At 43.7% G+C, this 19,017-nt stretch overlaps 1 protein-coding gene across 2 annotated transcripts in view; it reads right to left on the bottom strand.

Moving 5' to 3' along the window:
- LOC104333638 (L-threonine ammonia-lyase) overlaps positions 1 to 5,465 on the bottom strand; it is a 33,201-nt gene extending 27,736 nt beyond the window's left edge. Inside the window, exons 1-2 of one of the 2 annotated variants that reach the window (XM_075422959.1) lie at positions 5,178 to 5,465; positions 769 to 795 (exon numbers count right to left, since the gene is read on the bottom strand). In XM_075422959.1, coding sequence (XP_075279074.1) covers positions 769 to 795; positions 5,178 to 5,311 — 161 coding nt within the window. In that variant the 5' untranslated portion in view covers positions 5,312 to 5,465. The remainder of the gene's footprint in view (positions 1 to 768; positions 796 to 5,177) is intronic. The other variant, XM_075422960.1, reaches the window with a different exon arrangement.
- Positions 5,466 to 19,017: the final 13,552 nt, after the last annotated feature.

Here is a 19,017-nt window from a genome sequence, read left to right as displayed (position 1 = left end):
GTGTAGGCTTTTCAAGCTTGGAATAGGTTTAAAGTATGTCTGAAACATTACCGTCTCAACATTTAATATGGAAACTATCATTCGTTTGCATCTGAAAGGTCAGCAGCCTCGTTATCAAAGGAATATCATCATTCTATTGTATATGTATGTGTTGTAAATATTTATTTCAGATGAATTTTTATTCTCCTATGTACATATTTTTCATTTACCTTATCAAATGTTATTTTTCCCTGTTGAACCCACCTGAGTATGCCACAGACCCACTGAGCGCCCTCAAACTCCCAAGGTAAAGAGTGGGTTGAGGTTGGATAATCCATCACAAACAGGCAACGTATAACCCTTTTGGGTCAGATACATTTCTCTCCTCCCAGCTCGCATGCTTGGCGTGGAACACCTCAGTACAAATTCCTTTTGCAGGAACAGTCAAAGCAAGCAGCAAAGCATGCAAGTGCTCGCAAAAAGACAGCACGTGACTTCTCATGCACAGTAACAAAATACGGCCCCTGTTCTAGCGATTGTGCCCACCAGTTGAAAATTTGCGCCAATATAAACACAAAACCCATCATTAAAAAACATTGCTCCTTTCAGATGGATTGCTTTTCCTTTTTTGGAGTTTGTCTAGGAAAGTTTTCATAAAAAACTCTGTTTATTTCCAGCCATGAAACAAACACCCAGCTGGCAAGCTTTGTTATGTGGTTATAAATCACGATATTTTACCTCTAAAGTGATTAGTAAAAGCAAACACGAAAATGCAGTTTATAAACCTACTTTTTCAAGAACAGCTGCTCAGCATAACTGCAAAAAAAAAATAAAAGAGAAGATCCATATACAGAAATTCCATAAATAATTAAGGAACTGGAAAAAATATCATTTGTTTAAGCAGATAGCTTTACACAGTTTGAGGTCTTAAAGCCAATGCAAAGAGAGAGTGTGCTGAAATGTACTCTTAGAATGATAAAAAGCAATGACTTGGAATGAATAGTTTCGTTTTTTTAAATATACTGATAATTTTCATCAAGTTACTCAGCACTGGGGAAACCAAGTTTGGAAAAATAGTAATATCAATACACAAAAAAATTAACAAAAGCAACAAAAATAATTTGGGGACGATAAAATACAGTAGTAGCACCTACTATACTTGAAGGCCACAATAGTTGCCTTCATTGCAGGGAGAAAGAAATGCCCATGCAGTTATCTTGCAATGATGGGACAATTATATGACCCAGTCAGATGAAGCACATGCAGATTGGCTTCCTCAGAATCCAAGTGGCAACCGACTAAACAGATTTTAAACTGATATATTGGATTGTCTTCAGCCTCTATAACTGAAAGAGCAAAAAATTTACGAAGTCACAGATGTCTAGGAAATTGCCAACTGGGACAGATTAGTCAATGTTTCTCCCACTATAAAAGTTAGGGGTATATCATATGGAAGTATCTGGTAGAAAATCTAGAAGTTCCCTTTTTATGAAAATAATTAGCTCACAGAGCTCATTGCCAAAGAATGCTATGAAAGGCAACGGTATAAATGGATCCCTAAAAATATTGTGCAACTATATGGAGATAGGTCTACTAGCGACCAATAAACCCGTTGTTCAAGAAGAAATCTGCGATTCAGAAAGCCCTTCAACACTTACTTGGAAGACTCCATGAGAGTGTAGGAGAGAAAGCATCTTACATAGCTTTTACTTTTCTCCAAGCTCCTACTACTGGCCACCACTACACAGAAGACACAGACAGCTCTCTGGTCTCACCCAGCGTTGCCGTTCTGATTTGCAGAGGACTCAACAGCAGCTTTGGCCCATTTGGCAGCTTTTACACCTCTTACAAAATCAGCCACAGCAAGGCATTTTGAGGCAGAAATGAAGCTGGAATTATGGATGTGTTTTCCAAAGTTACTGTGCTGCTTCATGGATAGGAATTCAAGTGCCACAAAAGGAAACAAAGACATTTTAGTATTTTAGCATTTCTTTGTCATTTCCCCAGCAGTTTCTGTCATCTGCTTTCCCAACGATACACACCAGAAAGAGGGACCAACAGCAGGGTACAAGTTCTGTATTGCATTTTAGCATCCTTAGAGGTCTATGTCATGACAAGAATTTCAAACTCCAATGCCTAACTTGGACTGAATGGTGGCACAGTGCGAACTGGCTAGTGTTAAGCTTGAGTAACCTTCAAACCATCCCAAGGAATTTGGGCTAGCCTGTGATTAACTCATCAACACACTTGCATTGTTTCATTCTTTTTTAATCTTTTGGGGGTAGGGGTTTCTTAAGCTCATGTCTATATGCAGCCACCATCTTCAGCCTCCCTGAACACCCTCCTGGAGCACACCAAGCAACAGATATCGGCAAGGTAATGTTTTAGACATACTTGTCATCTGCTTTCTGGATAAATGGGCTCAGATCTTATGCCTGCAAGTTGAGAATACTTACTGCAACAACAACAAAAAAGACTTTAGAGTCACTTTACCTCGGTCCTCAAAGTGCTGAGCAGAGACGGGTCATATACTGGGAGGGGTGAGGCAGAGGGAAGCAGCCTGCTGCAGGTAGCAGCCTGCTTGGCTTATGATGGAGATGTGACTAGGGCTGGGATCTGCTCTCGAAGGAGTGACAAAGTCATCATCCCAGGATATGACAGAGAGGGCCTTTTCCCTCATCCAAATCCCTCTTTTAGCCAGAGCCTCCCCAGCTCCATTAATGCTTCTTATTCCACATCCCCAGCCCCGTCTCCTCCAACCCTCCCCAAAGCCTGATCCTTCCACACCCCTCTGATACCTTCCCAATTTGTTGCAATCCCTTTTCCCAACAGCTCCTAAACACTCTGTTCCATCCCAACTCCTTTTGGCAGTGTCAATCCCCGTGAGCTCCCCTACTTTCGCAAAATCCCTGCTAACCCCACCCAATCCTCTTCTGCTTTTTTTTTTTCCACTCCCCAAACACATCCAAATGCTGCCACAGCAGCGATTCTTAAAAGCATCTGACAGCAGCTTGTGCAAGCGTGTCTCTATGAAAGAAAAATGATAGAAAAATTGAGGCTTGCTGAGATACAAGTGGCGAGAAGCATCACAACAGATGTCATCTTCACTGCTGGTAATGCTGGGTTACTGCACTGTATCGTGTCCAAGTGTCCTCTGCAGCACTACAGGGTGACAAGAAAACTCCCCAGGCACGGGCAAGGAACAGGCGAGATCTCTCTTTGACAATACAGTTATATCAGATCAAAGACAATACTGCGCTCGAACATTACTTTCTCAAACTACCATTATTTTGTGCAACACTAGCACTTAGGAATACCCATTTGAGGACTGTGTCACTCCAACTAGCGGCAATTACAGGATGGAAATTTAAAATGCATCTCTGACATTGAGATACCCAAAGCCTGAGCAAAGTGATTTTTCCTAAATCACATAGGAATCATCCACATCTTCCCCTGAACAGAAAGACAAATTCATTAAAGAGTAGCTCCACTTTATTGATAGAAACTGGGGCACAGACAGATCAAGTCACTTGTCTAAGACTCTCGCAGGAAGTTCGCAGCAGGGCTGCTTATCAGAGTGTCTTAGACGAAGAGATCAGGGCTTAGTTACTAGCTTGTATGACACAAATGTTAGGGGACGTATGTACTGTGACCATCCAGCACAGTCAAGTACATAATACCCAAGCCCTGAGACTGAGCAGGCGTTTATAACTCCACTCACGTTATATAGGTCTGACATAACCGTGGGATCTTACGCCAGCAACAAACGCAAAGCAAGCTCAGGCTCATGCAGGAAGAAACCAAGCTACATTATCACTTCTGATAAAACATCATCTTACTTTCAGTAAGTCAGATTTACCAGAGCCTGAGCCTAGTACTGTATCTGCCTTTGTCTATGCTCATATTGCCAGTCTTCTGTGCGCTCCACTGAAATGTCATTGCTTACTGCTGGCAACGGCAACTGGATGTCAGCTGCTGAACAGATACCATGAGAAAAGGTAATCTGACAGCAAGAACTCAGAAGGTGGCCCCTCTTGGTTACCTCTGCTTCAACAAGGTCCAAGTGTCCCTCCAAGCCGTGCTTACAGGACATTCACAGCTGTCAATGTCAAATGACGACTACCAAACACCACACCATTTGCCAGTTAAAACTCTGGAAGTACCTAAGCCTTTTTTCCTCTGTAAGTTAAATGTATTCTGAGTTTGGAGGTTCTCTGGTGACTAACAAATCTCCACAACCCACCTATAATAAAGAATGTCAATGTCAATGTCAAACGACCACTACCAAACACCGCACCATTTGCCAGTTAAAACTCTGCAAGTACCTAAACTTTTTTCCTCTCTAAGTTACATGTATTCTGAGTTTGGAGGTTCTCTGGCGATTAACAAATCTCCACAACCCACCCATAATAAAGAATGAACAGCATAACCCAAACCAGAGTCAAGGGCAGTCCTGCGATGAAAGGATTGATTTAAGACTCTCAGTTGCCGCAGAACACCTCACACCATGTGTGACTTTGGGCAAGCCCTTTTTTCAATGCAGAACTAGGGTCTTGTCTTCTCCTTTGGTGTCCCATGAGGGTTTATTAACAGCATTGAGGCCACTGAAACCGTTTATGTTTTAAGTGTTACCAACACCTGTGACTATTGGCAGGATGCAGGAAATGAGAATTGCCCCTTGTTTATACCACACCTGGCAACACCAGGTTGTGATCTTGCAAGCGGTGTCCAGATAATAAAACCGCGGGAGAAAACAATGATGGAAAAGGTGAAGAGCGAGACTGTGCAAACCCAGCAGTGCCACATGTGTGCACAGCCCCCAGCTGGCGCTACACAAGGGCATTAGACGTCTCCAAAATTCCCCCTCCACCATCCAAGCCTGAAAACAGGAATTCAGGAAGACCATAGGCACCACAACAACCACAGAACACCTGTAATAACAGGAACGCATACAGGCTATCCCAACATAAATTTTCATCAGTCCATCGGCCTGTCTAGTGTTATTTCTAATACCATACTCATGAAGAAATGAAAAAGCAGAACTCCACAGACTTAAAGTGTTCAAAATCTCTGCTGCTTCTAGTGGATGACTCCCACAAGAGCAGTTCATACCCACAGAATCCTGGGAGATATTGGAAAATTACAAACAAATTCCTTCTTTTTTTTAGAAAATAAGGAAAGGAAAAAGAAAGCATTACCTATACAGCACAGCGACTAAATAAACAACGAGGCGAAGCAAAACTCCAACTACGACACCGTAAGGAGGCAGGAAGGGTCCAGGGGTCGCCATGTCCGTGGGCCTGGCCCTGGGTGGACCCCAAGGGCTGACCATGACCCCGGAGGGGAAGGAAGGAGTGCTCTAGCTCTAAGTCAGACAGCAATGTTCTCCAACCTTTGCCAGAAAGGATCGTAGTCTTCGTCTTCCCTGGAGCGGACCCTGGGACTTCTGTTTTTTAACACCCTGGAGTAGATAAACTGCACTGCGAAATTCATTGTAATTCCCGATGCAAAGCAAAGCTGGGAGGCTGTGGGCAGGGGACACACTTGCCTGTCAGAAGTGCCAGCCCTGCAATGCCGGGGTGGGAACGAGTGGGTGACGTGCCATAAGCAGCTCTCCGGTGCTGGCGGGGGGGTAGGTGCCTTTGAGAGCGATGGCTGCTGCTATTTAAAGAGATTATTTCAGAGGCCAACCTGTCCTTGTCAATTTGAGACATGGCCCGGATTACGCCTGGGTGACGCTCTGTTAGCAGGACACTTGAAGCTTTAGTTACGTACTGCTTAGCCGTGGAGCATGATCTAGACCTGCTGTAGGGCCCGCGACTTCACGGCGTGCACTCAGGTAGGCAGAGGCAGCAAGGAAAGGGTGCCTTTTTTGTGGTGGCTGGGTCACCTGCAGGGATCCTTTCATGGAGCACACCAAGGGACGTGGGTCATCATGACTGAGGTGCAGAGGAGATCAATTACTTCGCTCGGATCTTTTCTTGCCACAAGTCCTTGTAGCAGAAAAACGGAGATATCCGGATCATACAGATAGAAAAGATCGTCTAGGGAAAACACTGCAGCAACAGATGTAAATTCCCCCAGCTAAGTCTGTTCTTCATTGCTCTGAGAGAGCATTAGCAGAGGCAGTGCCCCATTTCCCGATGCAGGACGGCTGTGCAGCGGGGATGGGAGCCGGGGTTCCTCTCCTCTGGAATACAGCCCTGATGGAGCGCAGGCTGCTCGGGGACTGACCAGGTGTCCCTTTCCAGGCATCAGTAGTCCCTCAGTGCCCTCTGCTTTCTGCTGACAGCATATAAAATCTTAACCTCCAAGACAGAGAACATGGTAAAATCTAGCCCAAGCTGTGACCTAACCCTCTCCAAAGTACCGTGAGAAATATTGTAAACTGCTTTAGATGGGAGAGTCGAAACAAAAGATCAAATAGTCTTCTGGGATCTGTAGGAAACTCTGAGCTGTGCTGGTGGAGCCTTCCCTCCACTGGCGTGGCAGACAGGTCCACGCTCCCCCAACTCCATCAGCACAGACAAAGCTCCAGATTCACCAGTTCTTCCTGTCTCCCCCACCCAAACTCCCTTTGTCCTTCCCTTTCCAGGCGATGGACGTGCAGGCTGTGGAGGTGGCATGTGCTGCACATGGCCACAACCCAGCAGCACGCTGCTGCCAGAAGTGAAGAGACAGAAAGGCTGCTGCCGGCACTTGCAGCTCCAAGCCAGAGTAAAGTTCAGGCCAGCTTCACCGATGCCTTGAAGCACTGAGAGAAGGCAGGCGGAGTTATTACTTCGCTCATAACACATCTGAAGTGCAGTGGTGGGCAGGAAAGGGAACTTCAAAGTAGTGAAAATTACAACGCCTAGATTTCGTGTGTCTGAGAGTCCAGAGCAATGCGCTTATCTTGCCGTGAATTCAGCTCCCCACAAAATGAAGCCCTGATCTGTGGCTGGCGCTTGCAGACCACACAAAACCAGTGAAAGGATTTTTGGGACCATCTGGCCAAGCAGTTGGAAACAAATTCACCAAGCTGCTTCAGGACAGAAGTACACGAAGCGCTGAACTGCTGTCCTAAAACACGCCCAAACGAGCAGCCCACTAGGGAAAAAGGATGTTTGGAAACTTCTGCTCCAGATTTAGGCCCACGTCAAAGATTCACTCAAAGCCCTCACCTAAGCATGCGCTGAAAACACTGACTGTGCAGTGTCTTAGAAGGCACTGCATCACTGTTAATTGCTCTCAGTTAACTATGACCATTTTCTGAGCTGCTTATGTCCTTAATGAGAGATGAACAGTTAAACACACACTATTATTAGATGTGTCTTCCTTTCATTCTTGCCTGTCAAACTTCATTGTCCTTACAAGCTTCTTACGTTTTGTCTGCCACTTCACGTATCCACCTTCACTATCGGCGCACGCAGAGAGGATGGCTGTACAGCCATCCTGCTTTCTCTTCCTAGCACAACTGGATTTTGTCATCTTTCACAGACGTGGGTTTTTTAGTATCTGCATGTCTACTCTGACGAAGACATCTCTCTCTCTCATTACTTGGATCCTTTAAATAACTCTGCCACCTTCATCTAGGAAGTTCATCTGGTCTCCTACTTCTTCCTAACATCCTTCTCCAGGAAATTCCTGTTTGTTTCCTTTGTCTTTACTAACGCATTTATTAGCAGGAGTTGGCATATCTGCTGCTGCTGTTCAAGAACCAGAAGTCTCCAGCAGAAGGCAATACGTCCATAAGTGACATTTTTTAGTGGTAGTCTCACACCAAAATACTTATACTGGGGATGAACTTAAGTACATATTTTATGCTTTTTGATTCAAAGTGTAATAATACACTTGAAATAGATTAACCCATAGCTTAACAGGTTTTACAAAAATGGTATGACAGACCTTACATCTCCTTCCCAATTTCATTGCCTTTTCAGACATTTTTTTCCAAGCAGAGCGCTGCGATTGTTAGAAGAGCTTTACAGCTGACGAGGTGGATGCAAACAGCAAAAGGCAGAGCAGCGGGGTGTCGCACAGCCTGCTTCCCACTGCCACCAGGAGCATCTAGTCAGGTGTGGGGAAGGAATCCAACCCCTCTTACCTACAGTGCCATCTACTTCATTTACATCAGAAAGCACATTGGTCCCGGCAGACAAGTTATGCATTTGAACTGGTTTACTACGTAGGCTGGATTTCCCTGATACCATCCTCTGTCAATTCCTTCTTCCGACTGCATGCCTCCGAATCAGCTGCCTGCAAGGGGTTGTTGTCTGCTGCAGCTCAGATTCCCTGGATGCCCTCATTTCTCTCTGGTTTTGCGCTTAATCAGCAGAAAACTTCTCTAGCATATTGCCTTTCAATAACCAATCCTGCAAACCTTTCACATATTATCTCATTCTTGGCACTTAGCTTTGAAAAGCCAAATGCCTCCTAGCTAACAGACTGAAATTTGTCATTTTCATTACATTTATTCATCTTGAACAGGATCAAGCCCATCACTACCAGCAGACTGAAACATATGGAAAATTAACAAGTTACCTAAGTATCCAGCGATCGGTCCACTAACTGCTTGAAGATTTAAAAATATGGACCGTAAGACTAACCAACAAATTAACAAGTGAACAACAAAGCAGCTGTCCTGGGATAGCGTGGCGTTGACTTTTCTGCACTTTTTGCATTGATTTGTTCTGAGCTATAGCCTATTGGGAGACCCATTGTCTAACTTCCAAGTATGCCAAACTTCATCTAACCGTTCTCCTAATTTTCTTAAACCATGACTTGGAATAATTTAATACAGGCACTTGCAAACCTGTTCACAGTGCTTCAGAAAACACCACAGCTACCGCAGGAAGGAAAAACTAACTTTCATCTTTGACTTTTCTCTTTTATAAGAGAGAGAGGGTCAGAGTGGGGGGAAAAGTAAGATATTCTTACATCGCTGATGTGGTCAAGTGAAACCCAACACAATGGCCATGAAACTGTCAAGGACAATGCTAAGTTACAGGTCTTCCCCAGATCACATTTCTTTTCAAATGCAGAGTTTCTTACCTCCTCTCAGCTGCTCGTTGGTGGGTCCTAAGGGAAGAAAGCCAGTGCCTCAGTGCTGTATAGCTTTCAAAAGGTTTCATTTACAGCTTCCATACTGCCATCACTCACACCTTTTGTGTTTGTGCAAGGAAATCATCGTTCATAGCTGCACCTAACTGAGACCACAGCAAACCCAGTGTTTATCAGGGGCACTTTATACATCTGCAGTGGCACTTCTTGAGAAGTTTTTTTTTTTTCCAGATCATCATTCAATATTATTATCTTCCTCTTACAGAATTTTGAGTCCAAAGGAAAAAAAAAAACAAAACAAAAAATACTTTAATCGAGGGACAGAATTGAAATGCAGTGCTCATGTGCTAGTGTGTAAGAGCAAGGATTAAGACTGGAAAGAAGTGGAAAATCCAAGTCTCAGAATAACTTTTTTACACTCATCAAGTTGTATATGACCACCCGCCTTCCTCCCTCAGTCCCTGGTACAAAAGCCATTAAAAGATAGCGTAATGTGCAAGGTAACAGCTGCTTCTTTGTCCTAGAAAACCTGCTTAACAAGGTTATGCTGCTTTTTCCCTGAACTGAAAAATAAAATAGGACCATTTTGCCGTGAAAATGGAAAACAGTGCTTCATTCTCTTGTAACCAGAAAGAACTCAGTTTGGACAGCACTGGGAAAAATAGTGATTACCATCATAAATAAAGACTTCATTGAATTACAAGACTTGAAAGATGGTTTTGAAGGGTTAGCCAAGTTTTTGCCCACACTAAATAAAATTAATAACATTTCCAGCCTCAGTGAGAACAGCACGGGTGGGAAGCGATAGTCTATCCAAAGCAGAGAATTCTTTGCAGAATTTGATCAGCTGCAGAAGGAAAGAGGGTGGAGACAGTCTGCAGTTAAGCCAAGAAAAACAATAAAAGTTATTCAGAGAGTAGCAACGCAGAAAACCAAAATGGTACTTTAGGATAATGAAATGTATCGATGCAATTGTGGTGGTGAACCACTATAATAATCAGTATGGATAAATAAATACAGACAATTCAAAAAGAATCATGTTTTTTTTTAAAAAAAAAGAAGGAATAAACACCTAAAAGTGTCACATTTCCTTGTATTTAGCATGCTAATTTAACTTCCATCTCATTTTCTGCATAAATCAATATTTATAGAACAGACCAGATTTTCAGCCCCCGGTGTTTCTATTTGTCAGACAGCAGGTTACCCATGGTACTTAAATGTCGCATTCCTGTTCGTTCTCTTTAGGGAGCTGAGAAAAGGCTGATAAGGTAGATCGTAATCAGTGGAAACAGATCTAGCTTCCTCAAGCTATATTTTGTAGCGGCTGGGAGAAAGGACAGGCATCACTTCAAAGTACCTATTTGCTGGCACCAAAGGCTAGAGGGAAGCCTGGGTGTGCTTTGTGTAAAGTTACTCCATGTGACAGACTGTATCTGCTTATCAAGTAAACATTTTTCAGAAAGGGTGAGATATTTCTCAAGACAAAGAACAAAACTCTACATTAGAGGTCCCAAAATTATCTCCCCCAAATGGTATTTATATCCAGAAGGGTCTGATTCTGGGATGCTGAACCAATACATTTCAACAGCTAAGCAAAAAGTGGGAACTGCAGAGCTTGGGCTTTGCTGTTACAAAAAAATGCACACTCTCTACTATTGAGACTAAACAACTGATAAGAACCAGCAAAACATTTTGTGTTGCTATTCGGGATATTTAGTTCTGTGATATCCTCCTTATCTCAATTTCAAGTTGCAGGGTAACATTTTTAATGCATGCAGAGGCAGGAAATTTGCATTGCAGATACACAAAAGTATCCAATAATCTATTTGAATCCACCTCACAAAATGATATTAATTAGCAAAGACTGTATCAAGATATCTTTGAGTAACAGGAGATACCTTATGTTATCACTGACTCCAGGCTTTGCGTCCTTCTGAGTCTGAAGCGTTGGTCATGTGGTTGTGTTCACACTAGAGGGAAGGTGCACTGGCTGAAGCCCGTACGGTGACTCCCTGAAAATACGCTGGTCTCTGCAAAGCACAGTAACTGTGATCAGCAGCTTCACCGTCCGTTGTTTCAGATGGCATTAGAACTTCACAGTGGCACCATATCATTTCAAAGTACTACTGTAAAAGAGGGCAGATTTAGATTAGATATTAGGAAGAAATTCTTCACTGTGAGGGTGGTGAGGCCCTGGCACAGGTTGCCCAGAGAAGCTGTGGCTGCCTCCTCCCTGGCAATGTTCAAGGCCAGGTTGGATGGAGCTCTGAGCAACCTGGTCTGGTGGAAGGTGTCCCTGCTCATGGCAGAGGGGTTGGAACCAGATGATCTTTAAGGTGCCTTCAACCCTTACCATTGTATGATTCTATGATCATTAGCTTTATTTTCACTAGCAAAGATCACCAAGCATTCAAATAGCAAGAGAACATGAGCTGAAACACAATTAGTTTGGTTTTTTTTTTTTAAACAGACTTACTCTCAAAGGCATTCTGATTTGCCGCACTCTGTAGATAATTACTGCATGATGCTTTCAGAGGCTTAAAAAGCCTTCGAAGGTGTTTGACGTGTCACTGCTTAGATATCCAACAGCAGTGGAGAACAGATGATGGTTTCTGCTGAACATAAACAAATGCTTCACAGGGGTGCCGTACACCAGTCCCTCTCAGCATGGGAGTCTATATCAACTCCTCTGCTCTCCTGCCAGCCTAAGCACACTCAAGGTCAAGTACGTAACAGTTCAGGGTCTGTCACTTTGGTCTAGACTCTCGTTGATCTAAATCCCCTTCCTTCCCCTCCCGCTGCGTCTAATTAAAACACTGAACTCTCGGTTGCAGTTCATGCTGTGCCGGAGATCCGCTCACCCGGGCTGTGCCCAGCCCGGCCCTCAGCTTTGTCGCGTCGATTGTGGGAAGAATGAAATGAAGGAGCTGCCCGAGCTGAGGGCGGATGGGAGATGTCACCCTCCTCCTGGGGCAACAGAAGCAGATCTCCCCAGCAGCCTCCCGGGATGACACTTCCCCATGGTTGCCGTCCTGCTCCCGGCGCTCCTTGTCCTGCCCTCCCGTCTCCTGGGCCTCTCTTGACCACCTCGCCTCGCCCCTGCCTGCTCCTGCACACTCTTCCCACCAGCTCCATCAAGGCTGTGCAATCACAGCCCTCCCGGCGGTTGTCTCCTGGTCTTAGCATCGAACACCAGCAAAGAGCCCTCTGGACCCTGGACTGCTGTAATTCGTAGAATCATAGAATCATTAAGGTTGGAAAAGACCTCCAAGATCATCACGTCCCACCATCAACCCATCACCACCATGCCTGCTAAACCACTTCCTGAAGTGCCACATCCACAAGTTTTTTTGAACACCTCCAGGGATGGTGACTTCACCACTTCCCCGGGCAGCCCCTTCCAATGCCTGGCCACTCTTTCAGTAAAGAAATTTTTCCTAATATCCAACCTAAACCTCCCCTGACGCAACCTGAGGCTAATTTCTTCTTCTAAATCCAAACCCCAGGCTCTTCTCCTATCAGCTTCTCCTAATTTACTTTCCTAATGATGGTTTAAAGAAAAGAGATTACCTCAGAATTATTTATAGCATCCTGACAATTCACATGACTTCTCTATCCTCACTTCTGATGCTTCTTATTCCTTGAAGACATGCAATTAGCCCTCTGTTCCCCTTCCACATTTTTTATCCTCTAATCTTCTATTTTTTCTTTTCTCAACGTTAATTAAAAGAGGTCTTAGATAGTCACTGCTGTGAAACTCAAAATTATCCCTTCGTTATTGTGCAGATTTTGAAAAGTATTATCCAAGAAGGAAAAAACAGAAAGCACTTACAGAATTAAAAATACAAAATTATATAGATAAATATCTGAATTAAGAAATAATATTTCTGTTATTCTTACAATGAGGTGCAGTGGTGGGTCTGAATTAAAGAACAGTTGGGACTGATTTAAAGCATTTTACTACATCTGGATGGAGTATTGTAACAGATATTTTAATATACTTAGACCCAACTAGTCTTTTAAAGCAAGGTAGGATGTCCTAAAACCTAGTGTTATAAACAGCACTCATGCTATCCTGATTTCCTGCAAGGACTTTGTTTCAGATGATCATTCTTGCTCTTATTTGTTTCATCCTTAACACTAACTACAACACCCATGTAGATGCAGCAAACGAATAGCAGGTGTAAGCACCATCAGCCTCCCCCCTAAACACGTATGGAACTGATCACACTTCAAGGATCTCATCAGAAAAAAATTCAAAGTAAGGGGTGGAGGACAAGCATGCAGAGTCCACATCTGTTTTCTAACAATCTGAATTCATGCCCTGCCTCCAGAGCTTGTGGTGCATGCTAATCTTGTTAATCTATTAATTTGATCTTACACTTACAAGATTTTTCATGCCTTGGATCAACTTTTAACAGAATTTTTTTCATGAGCGCTTCTCTTCCCACTCATGGTTACAGAGTTTCCCTATGGCAACTACTACAAATTGTCCTCTTAAATAGTGGCATTACAAAAGTATTCAAGTTGCCTTTTAATGCAGTTTTGCAGATGGAATTAAAGAGGTGAGAAGCCAGTGCCACACAGTAATAGCTAGCTGTGCTGTTAGGGAATCTTGTTGGACAGGATCCACTGTGTGATTAACTCCGCAGACAGCAGGATGAAAAGATTCATACACATCGTTGTTCGGTCTCTGCCTAGGAGCACATGCCGGAAGCATGCTTGAAGAAAAATTGCAGCTAAAGATGTGAGAGATCTGTAATAACAAAGGAACTACCACCATCCTGTACAGTATTATATTTCCTCTGACACACATATTTTAAAAGGAGTCTTAACTTGGGATTTTTACTACATTGGCTGTAAAAATAATATACGTACTGTAAATTTTCAGAGGAATGGCAGTGGAGCGATTATCTCGGCTTCTCTCTCTGACAAGTCATTCTTTCCCTTGCATCTGTCCGTGACCTTGGGATAATTAAGAGGAAAGGAGAATAGGCTGACTAGTAATTGAAAATGGGATTTATTTCCACCTGTTTCTCTATTTCATTAGATATCTCCACTTCACAAGTCCCTCATATGGTAAATATTACCTATATTCAAACGCTTCATACACATGGCAGTTGCATTGCCTAATGGAGAAAGGCACACAGGTGTTAAGTAACACAAACCTCTGCTTTACTGCAGTTTGTCATGACTCGTGTTCAGCAAGGTGCTGTTCAACAGATGAATATCTGCTCGGATATTAGCTGCTCCTCCACAGAATGAAAATGTTGGTCCAGTTTCAAGTAATTATCTCATTTAATTGCTGTGGTTTGCAATATTGATCTGCTAAGACACTTGCTGAGTAATTCTACGTTGGAAATAACCAAGTACTTCCCCCATGAGCATTGTTTTCTAGAATATTATCTGCCATGGACTCAGATCTATTTCACATTTTTATGTGATTCAAATGGGTGGATGTAAAGTTACAACAGCAAAGGGACGGAGCCTTCTGTAATAGAAAATATAGCACATATTTTCAGATCACCATGTGTGTAATACGAAACTGGCAGTCAAGAGCCTATTCCTGAGTCATGAATTTGGCTGGGAATATCGTTAATCCAGCTTTGTCAGGACAAGGCTTTCCTTTCTCTAAAATGAGCAGGCACAGTGCATACCGTATTTCCTAGGGGTTTCTGAGGCATGTCCAGGCTTCATAAAAACCGTGAAATCCGTCAACTTCAAGGATCTAACAACTAGTTAAAAATACAAAACAAACACTGTAATTCACTAATAATCTATGTGACCCACCTTTTCCTTCAGCTTTCTGATTCAGTTTCCTCGCAGATGATTGCTCAGGAAGCTGAGGCCACAGAGGCGAAACAGCCCGAAGCCATCAGATGCTTACCTAATGCTGGCAGACAGAATCCAGCCCCGCGTGTCGGCACCAGGATGCAGCAAGAGAGTCAACTCCCGCAGCTGACTCACCACTGGCTTCAGGTGGAGTACAAAATGTATTCTTTTGAAGAAGGCTGGATCGGAGTTCTCTGCTCCATGACACACACATGTGTTAACTTCTCCAGGGACGGTACAATTAGAGACAGAGCTCCTTTCGACAGTACCTCATACCGCAACCATGTGACGGATTTTTTTAACTGTGCCAAAGATCATGCTTCTATGACAGCAGCAGGAGAATGTCACACGCTTTGATGTCCCTTGCAAATCAAGATAATAAACACTAGTACAAGTTGATCTATAACAGACCAGAGAGGGGATTGCACTGGTACAGAACCTGAAGGTATTCGCACGTCAAAGGCTGCGGCCCACAAGACCTGCAACGCCAGCCGAGGCTGCCCCTTGAACAACAGAGACGTGGAGGCTCCGTGGACACTGTCAGGGATGCGGAGCGAAGAGTCACTGCTATCAAAAGCTTCAAGTGGTGACGCCCGCTTTGTTCTGGTGAAATCACCACCGCAAGCGGCCTTTCATCTGTTCACCAGACAGACGTACCCGTTGCAGAGCAAGCTTCTGCTTCGCTTAGCAGCAGTCCACAAGCTACAAGCTGCACACCCTGCTTTGTGGGAATCAACCTCTCCAGGTAACCAAATTCGGCTTCCACATCTATCCAACTACGGTCTCAACCTAGCAGCCAGGAACTGAGTAAATTAACAGAGTGAAAATAATTGACCTTTTCTAAAAGGATCATGAACCAAGCCTCATGTTACACAAGGTGTTCAACAGCCTCCAAGTAACAGAAACTTCTGGTCATGAGCAACTAGCACATACTAAACTCGTGACGAGAGCCCAGGGAATATCCACTGTCCCTAACACACACAAATCTTCTCTCAGGGGCAGGTAGGCAGGATACATGAACCTTGCACTGATTTCATCATCCACCAGTGTTAAATCCAGGAGAGAGATTATTCTCTTCTGTTTCCTTCCCTCCAGTGTAAGGCACTTTCCTCTCCCTACAAGGCTGGCTTTTCTACCATATTTTTGTTCCCTGAAGTAATCTCCATTTAATTTTCTCTCTGTCTCAGTTAAAGTCCCAAGGGACTGCTGTACAGCACACCCCCATTTTTGCCAAGTGTACGTTCAGCCCATGCTGCAGGGTTTAATGCCCAATAACGATACGATCTTTTTCATGTGGCACATACGTCCTTTGCCAACATCTGCCCTTCATTTATTCTGTTCCTTCTCCCTGTGCACTCAGTGGGATCCCTGTGCGCTTATTTATTGCTTTTGCCAAGCATTTGACTAGTCCAAGAAAGAGATACAGAAAGACTGTACAAAAAAACCCCCTCCCAAAATAGACTTAATCCTTATGTTTACTCTCCCTTTCACCAGACTGCCTGCTGGCAAAAATTCACATCCCTGTTCACTGGTATGCTTTTCTTGGCTGCCAGTATCTTGGGAACATCTCAACAGCTGGATTTTGTACAAACCTATATTCATATGATCTCATTATATTCTCATATATGACCATTTCCAAGATGAATGTGCTGAAAAACGCTTTCTCTGATGGTAATCAGTTACTGACTAACTTTTCAGAAGACAAATAGGTTTGTATCATATTCTTTCTGCTGCTCTCAAATCTTCTCTCTCGCACTGAAAGATCTACTTTGCAGTTACAGAATCACAGAATGTTCTGGGTTGGAAGGGACCTCTGTGGGTCATCTAGTCCAACCCCCCTGCCAAAGCAGGGTCACCTACAGCAGGCTGCACAGGACCTTGTCCAGGCGGGTCTTGAATATCTCCAGAGAAGGAGACTCCACAACCTCCCTGGGCAGCCTGGGCCAGGGCTCCGTCACCCTCAGAGGGAAGAAGTTCTTCCTCATGTTCAGACGGAACTTCCTCTGCTTCAGTTTGTGCCCGTTGCCCCTTGTCCTGTCGCTGGGAACCACTGAAAAGAGTCTGGCCCCATCCTCCTGACACCCACCCTTCTGATATTTATAAGTATTTATTAGGTCTTCCCGCAGCCTTCTCTTCTTCAGGCTGAACAAGCCCATCTCCCTCAGCCTTTCCTCGTAGGACAGATGCTCCAGTCTCCTCATCATCCTCAAGCCCTCCGCTGGACTCTCTAAATGATATCTGTCACACACCCTGGGTTTTTTTGTACTTCATGTGGCCCGTTGTCTTCATCTATAGCTTCATTCTGAGTATTTATAAATAAAAGTCATCATGAGTAATTAACCAAGATCATCAAAATTCTCAGGACAGGTGATCCTGCTGAAAATGAGAATCCCACTTGGCAGAAGTACTCTTTCAGGCTGTGTTTCCCTGCAGTGGAAAAGGCTTCTCTCTCATGATGGAAACAATCCCTGGAGTATGATACTTGAGAAAACCCTCACTATTTTGTTTAGTTCTCCATGGCTATCAGACCAGCACCTCACTAGGGTCAAACGTGACACAATATGTAAAAATAAGCAGCAAGTGCCTTGGAGGGACTGAGCTGTTCCAGGAGCCCGAGAGCAATTCAGGAGGAACCTCGAGGAAATGTGCTGTAAGGGGGGTGAGTGACCTCAGCAGAGGTGGTCTGGAATGGAAATTGAGTTATTTTTTATAATGTGTTGAAGGGAAAACTGGTTCAATGAATGTTCATTGCTTTTTAACAGTATGGTATAGAGGATGGTGGAAAGCACGCAGAAAAGCATCCACGTACAGACTCCCTTTGCAATACAGCAAATGCATCAGGGGATTCTGCTTAAAGCACAAACCTATGCAGAAGACAGCAGCCAGCTATTCACAAATACTCTTCTGCCCCTCAGTCTCTCTCCAACGCACAGACAACACGCAGATGATCTCTCACTTCAAAAATCACAGCCCACCACATCAGCGTCTCATATTCAAATACAGAATAAACAAAAGTGGGCTCACTGTTACCTGTCGCAGTTCCTCTTTAAAGACCTGTTTATAACAAAATTAAAATTCGCAGCAGGAGCGATCAGATTTATCCTCAACACAAGAATTCGTAAAAATTGCAGTATTGCTACGTAGTGATTGAAGCCAAAACACCCCGAAAAACATTGCCACTGTAATTCTCATACCCAATTTCATTTGTATTTCATAAAAATGTTAGTTTACTCACACCAGCCCTGAGGGCTCAACACACACCAAGGTTGTTCTGCACCCTGTTCTTAGTGCCTCAATGAAGTTACCAGCCAAATTCCAATCATAAAATCTTTATTACTGACCCGATTTTGCCTTGTAATTGAGCTGACAATCTAACACAATTGGAAGTCATGGAGGATAATTATACTTTGAACTCTACGATAGCATCTCTATAGGCTCACTCTCAGACCTTTTCTTCAAATAACGTAGTTTTCTCACTGCTAGAGAGGTGATAAGGACTAAGGAAATCTGTTGTAGGTTGCAGGTTTTTATTCTCAACAGTTAGAATGCTGTTTATCCAGAACAACAAACTTCAGGAGTAAGTAGGACACCTTAATGGCCTTTTACTTGAACTAGTTTGAAAAACGTTAACTCAACTTAAATGAATATGAGGAACAATACTAGGAAGGAGATACCTTAGGTCTTTGAACACCAATCTAGTGGAGTCAAAGACTGACAGTTATCCAGTCAGCACCCATGAACCCTCAAGACAAAAAATTAACGTTTAATTAAGATCCTGCTAAAAATCACACACACTGTCAGAATGCCATTAGCAGCACTATTTTTGCACATGATGTTACCAAGCCTAACCTAGTTCAAAAACCTGCCAAACCGAAAAGAGCTCGGGCGGCTCCTCGGGAGCTCCTATGATACTGTCCAAACATCAGGCACCACAGACAGTTGCCACCTCCCACAACACTGCCATGCTTCGTCCTGCCCAGAAGAGATGTTTCTGCCGTCTTCAAAATGAGCAAATAATGGAAAAAGCCCTGTCAGCTCACAAAATCAAAAGATACTGTGTTTTCCAGCGTGTCTGCTTTCCCCGCCCTAGATGAAATCCTACGGGGAAAGAAACATCCAGCACCCCTTCCTCCTCCTTTCTCCCTTCCTTTTCTTGCCCTGTGT

This window comes from Opisthocomus hoazin, chromosome 6 (assembly GCF_030867145.1).
Source record: "Opisthocomus hoazin isolate bOpiHoa1 chromosome 6, bOpiHoa1.hap1, whole genome shotgun sequence".
Classification (NCBI taxonomy): domain Eukaryota; kingdom Metazoa; phylum Chordata; class Aves; order Opisthocomiformes; family Opisthocomidae; genus Opisthocomus; species Opisthocomus hoazin.
Note: the sequence above shows the minus strand (reverse complement) of the source record. Positions and strands in the feature narration are given on the sequence as shown.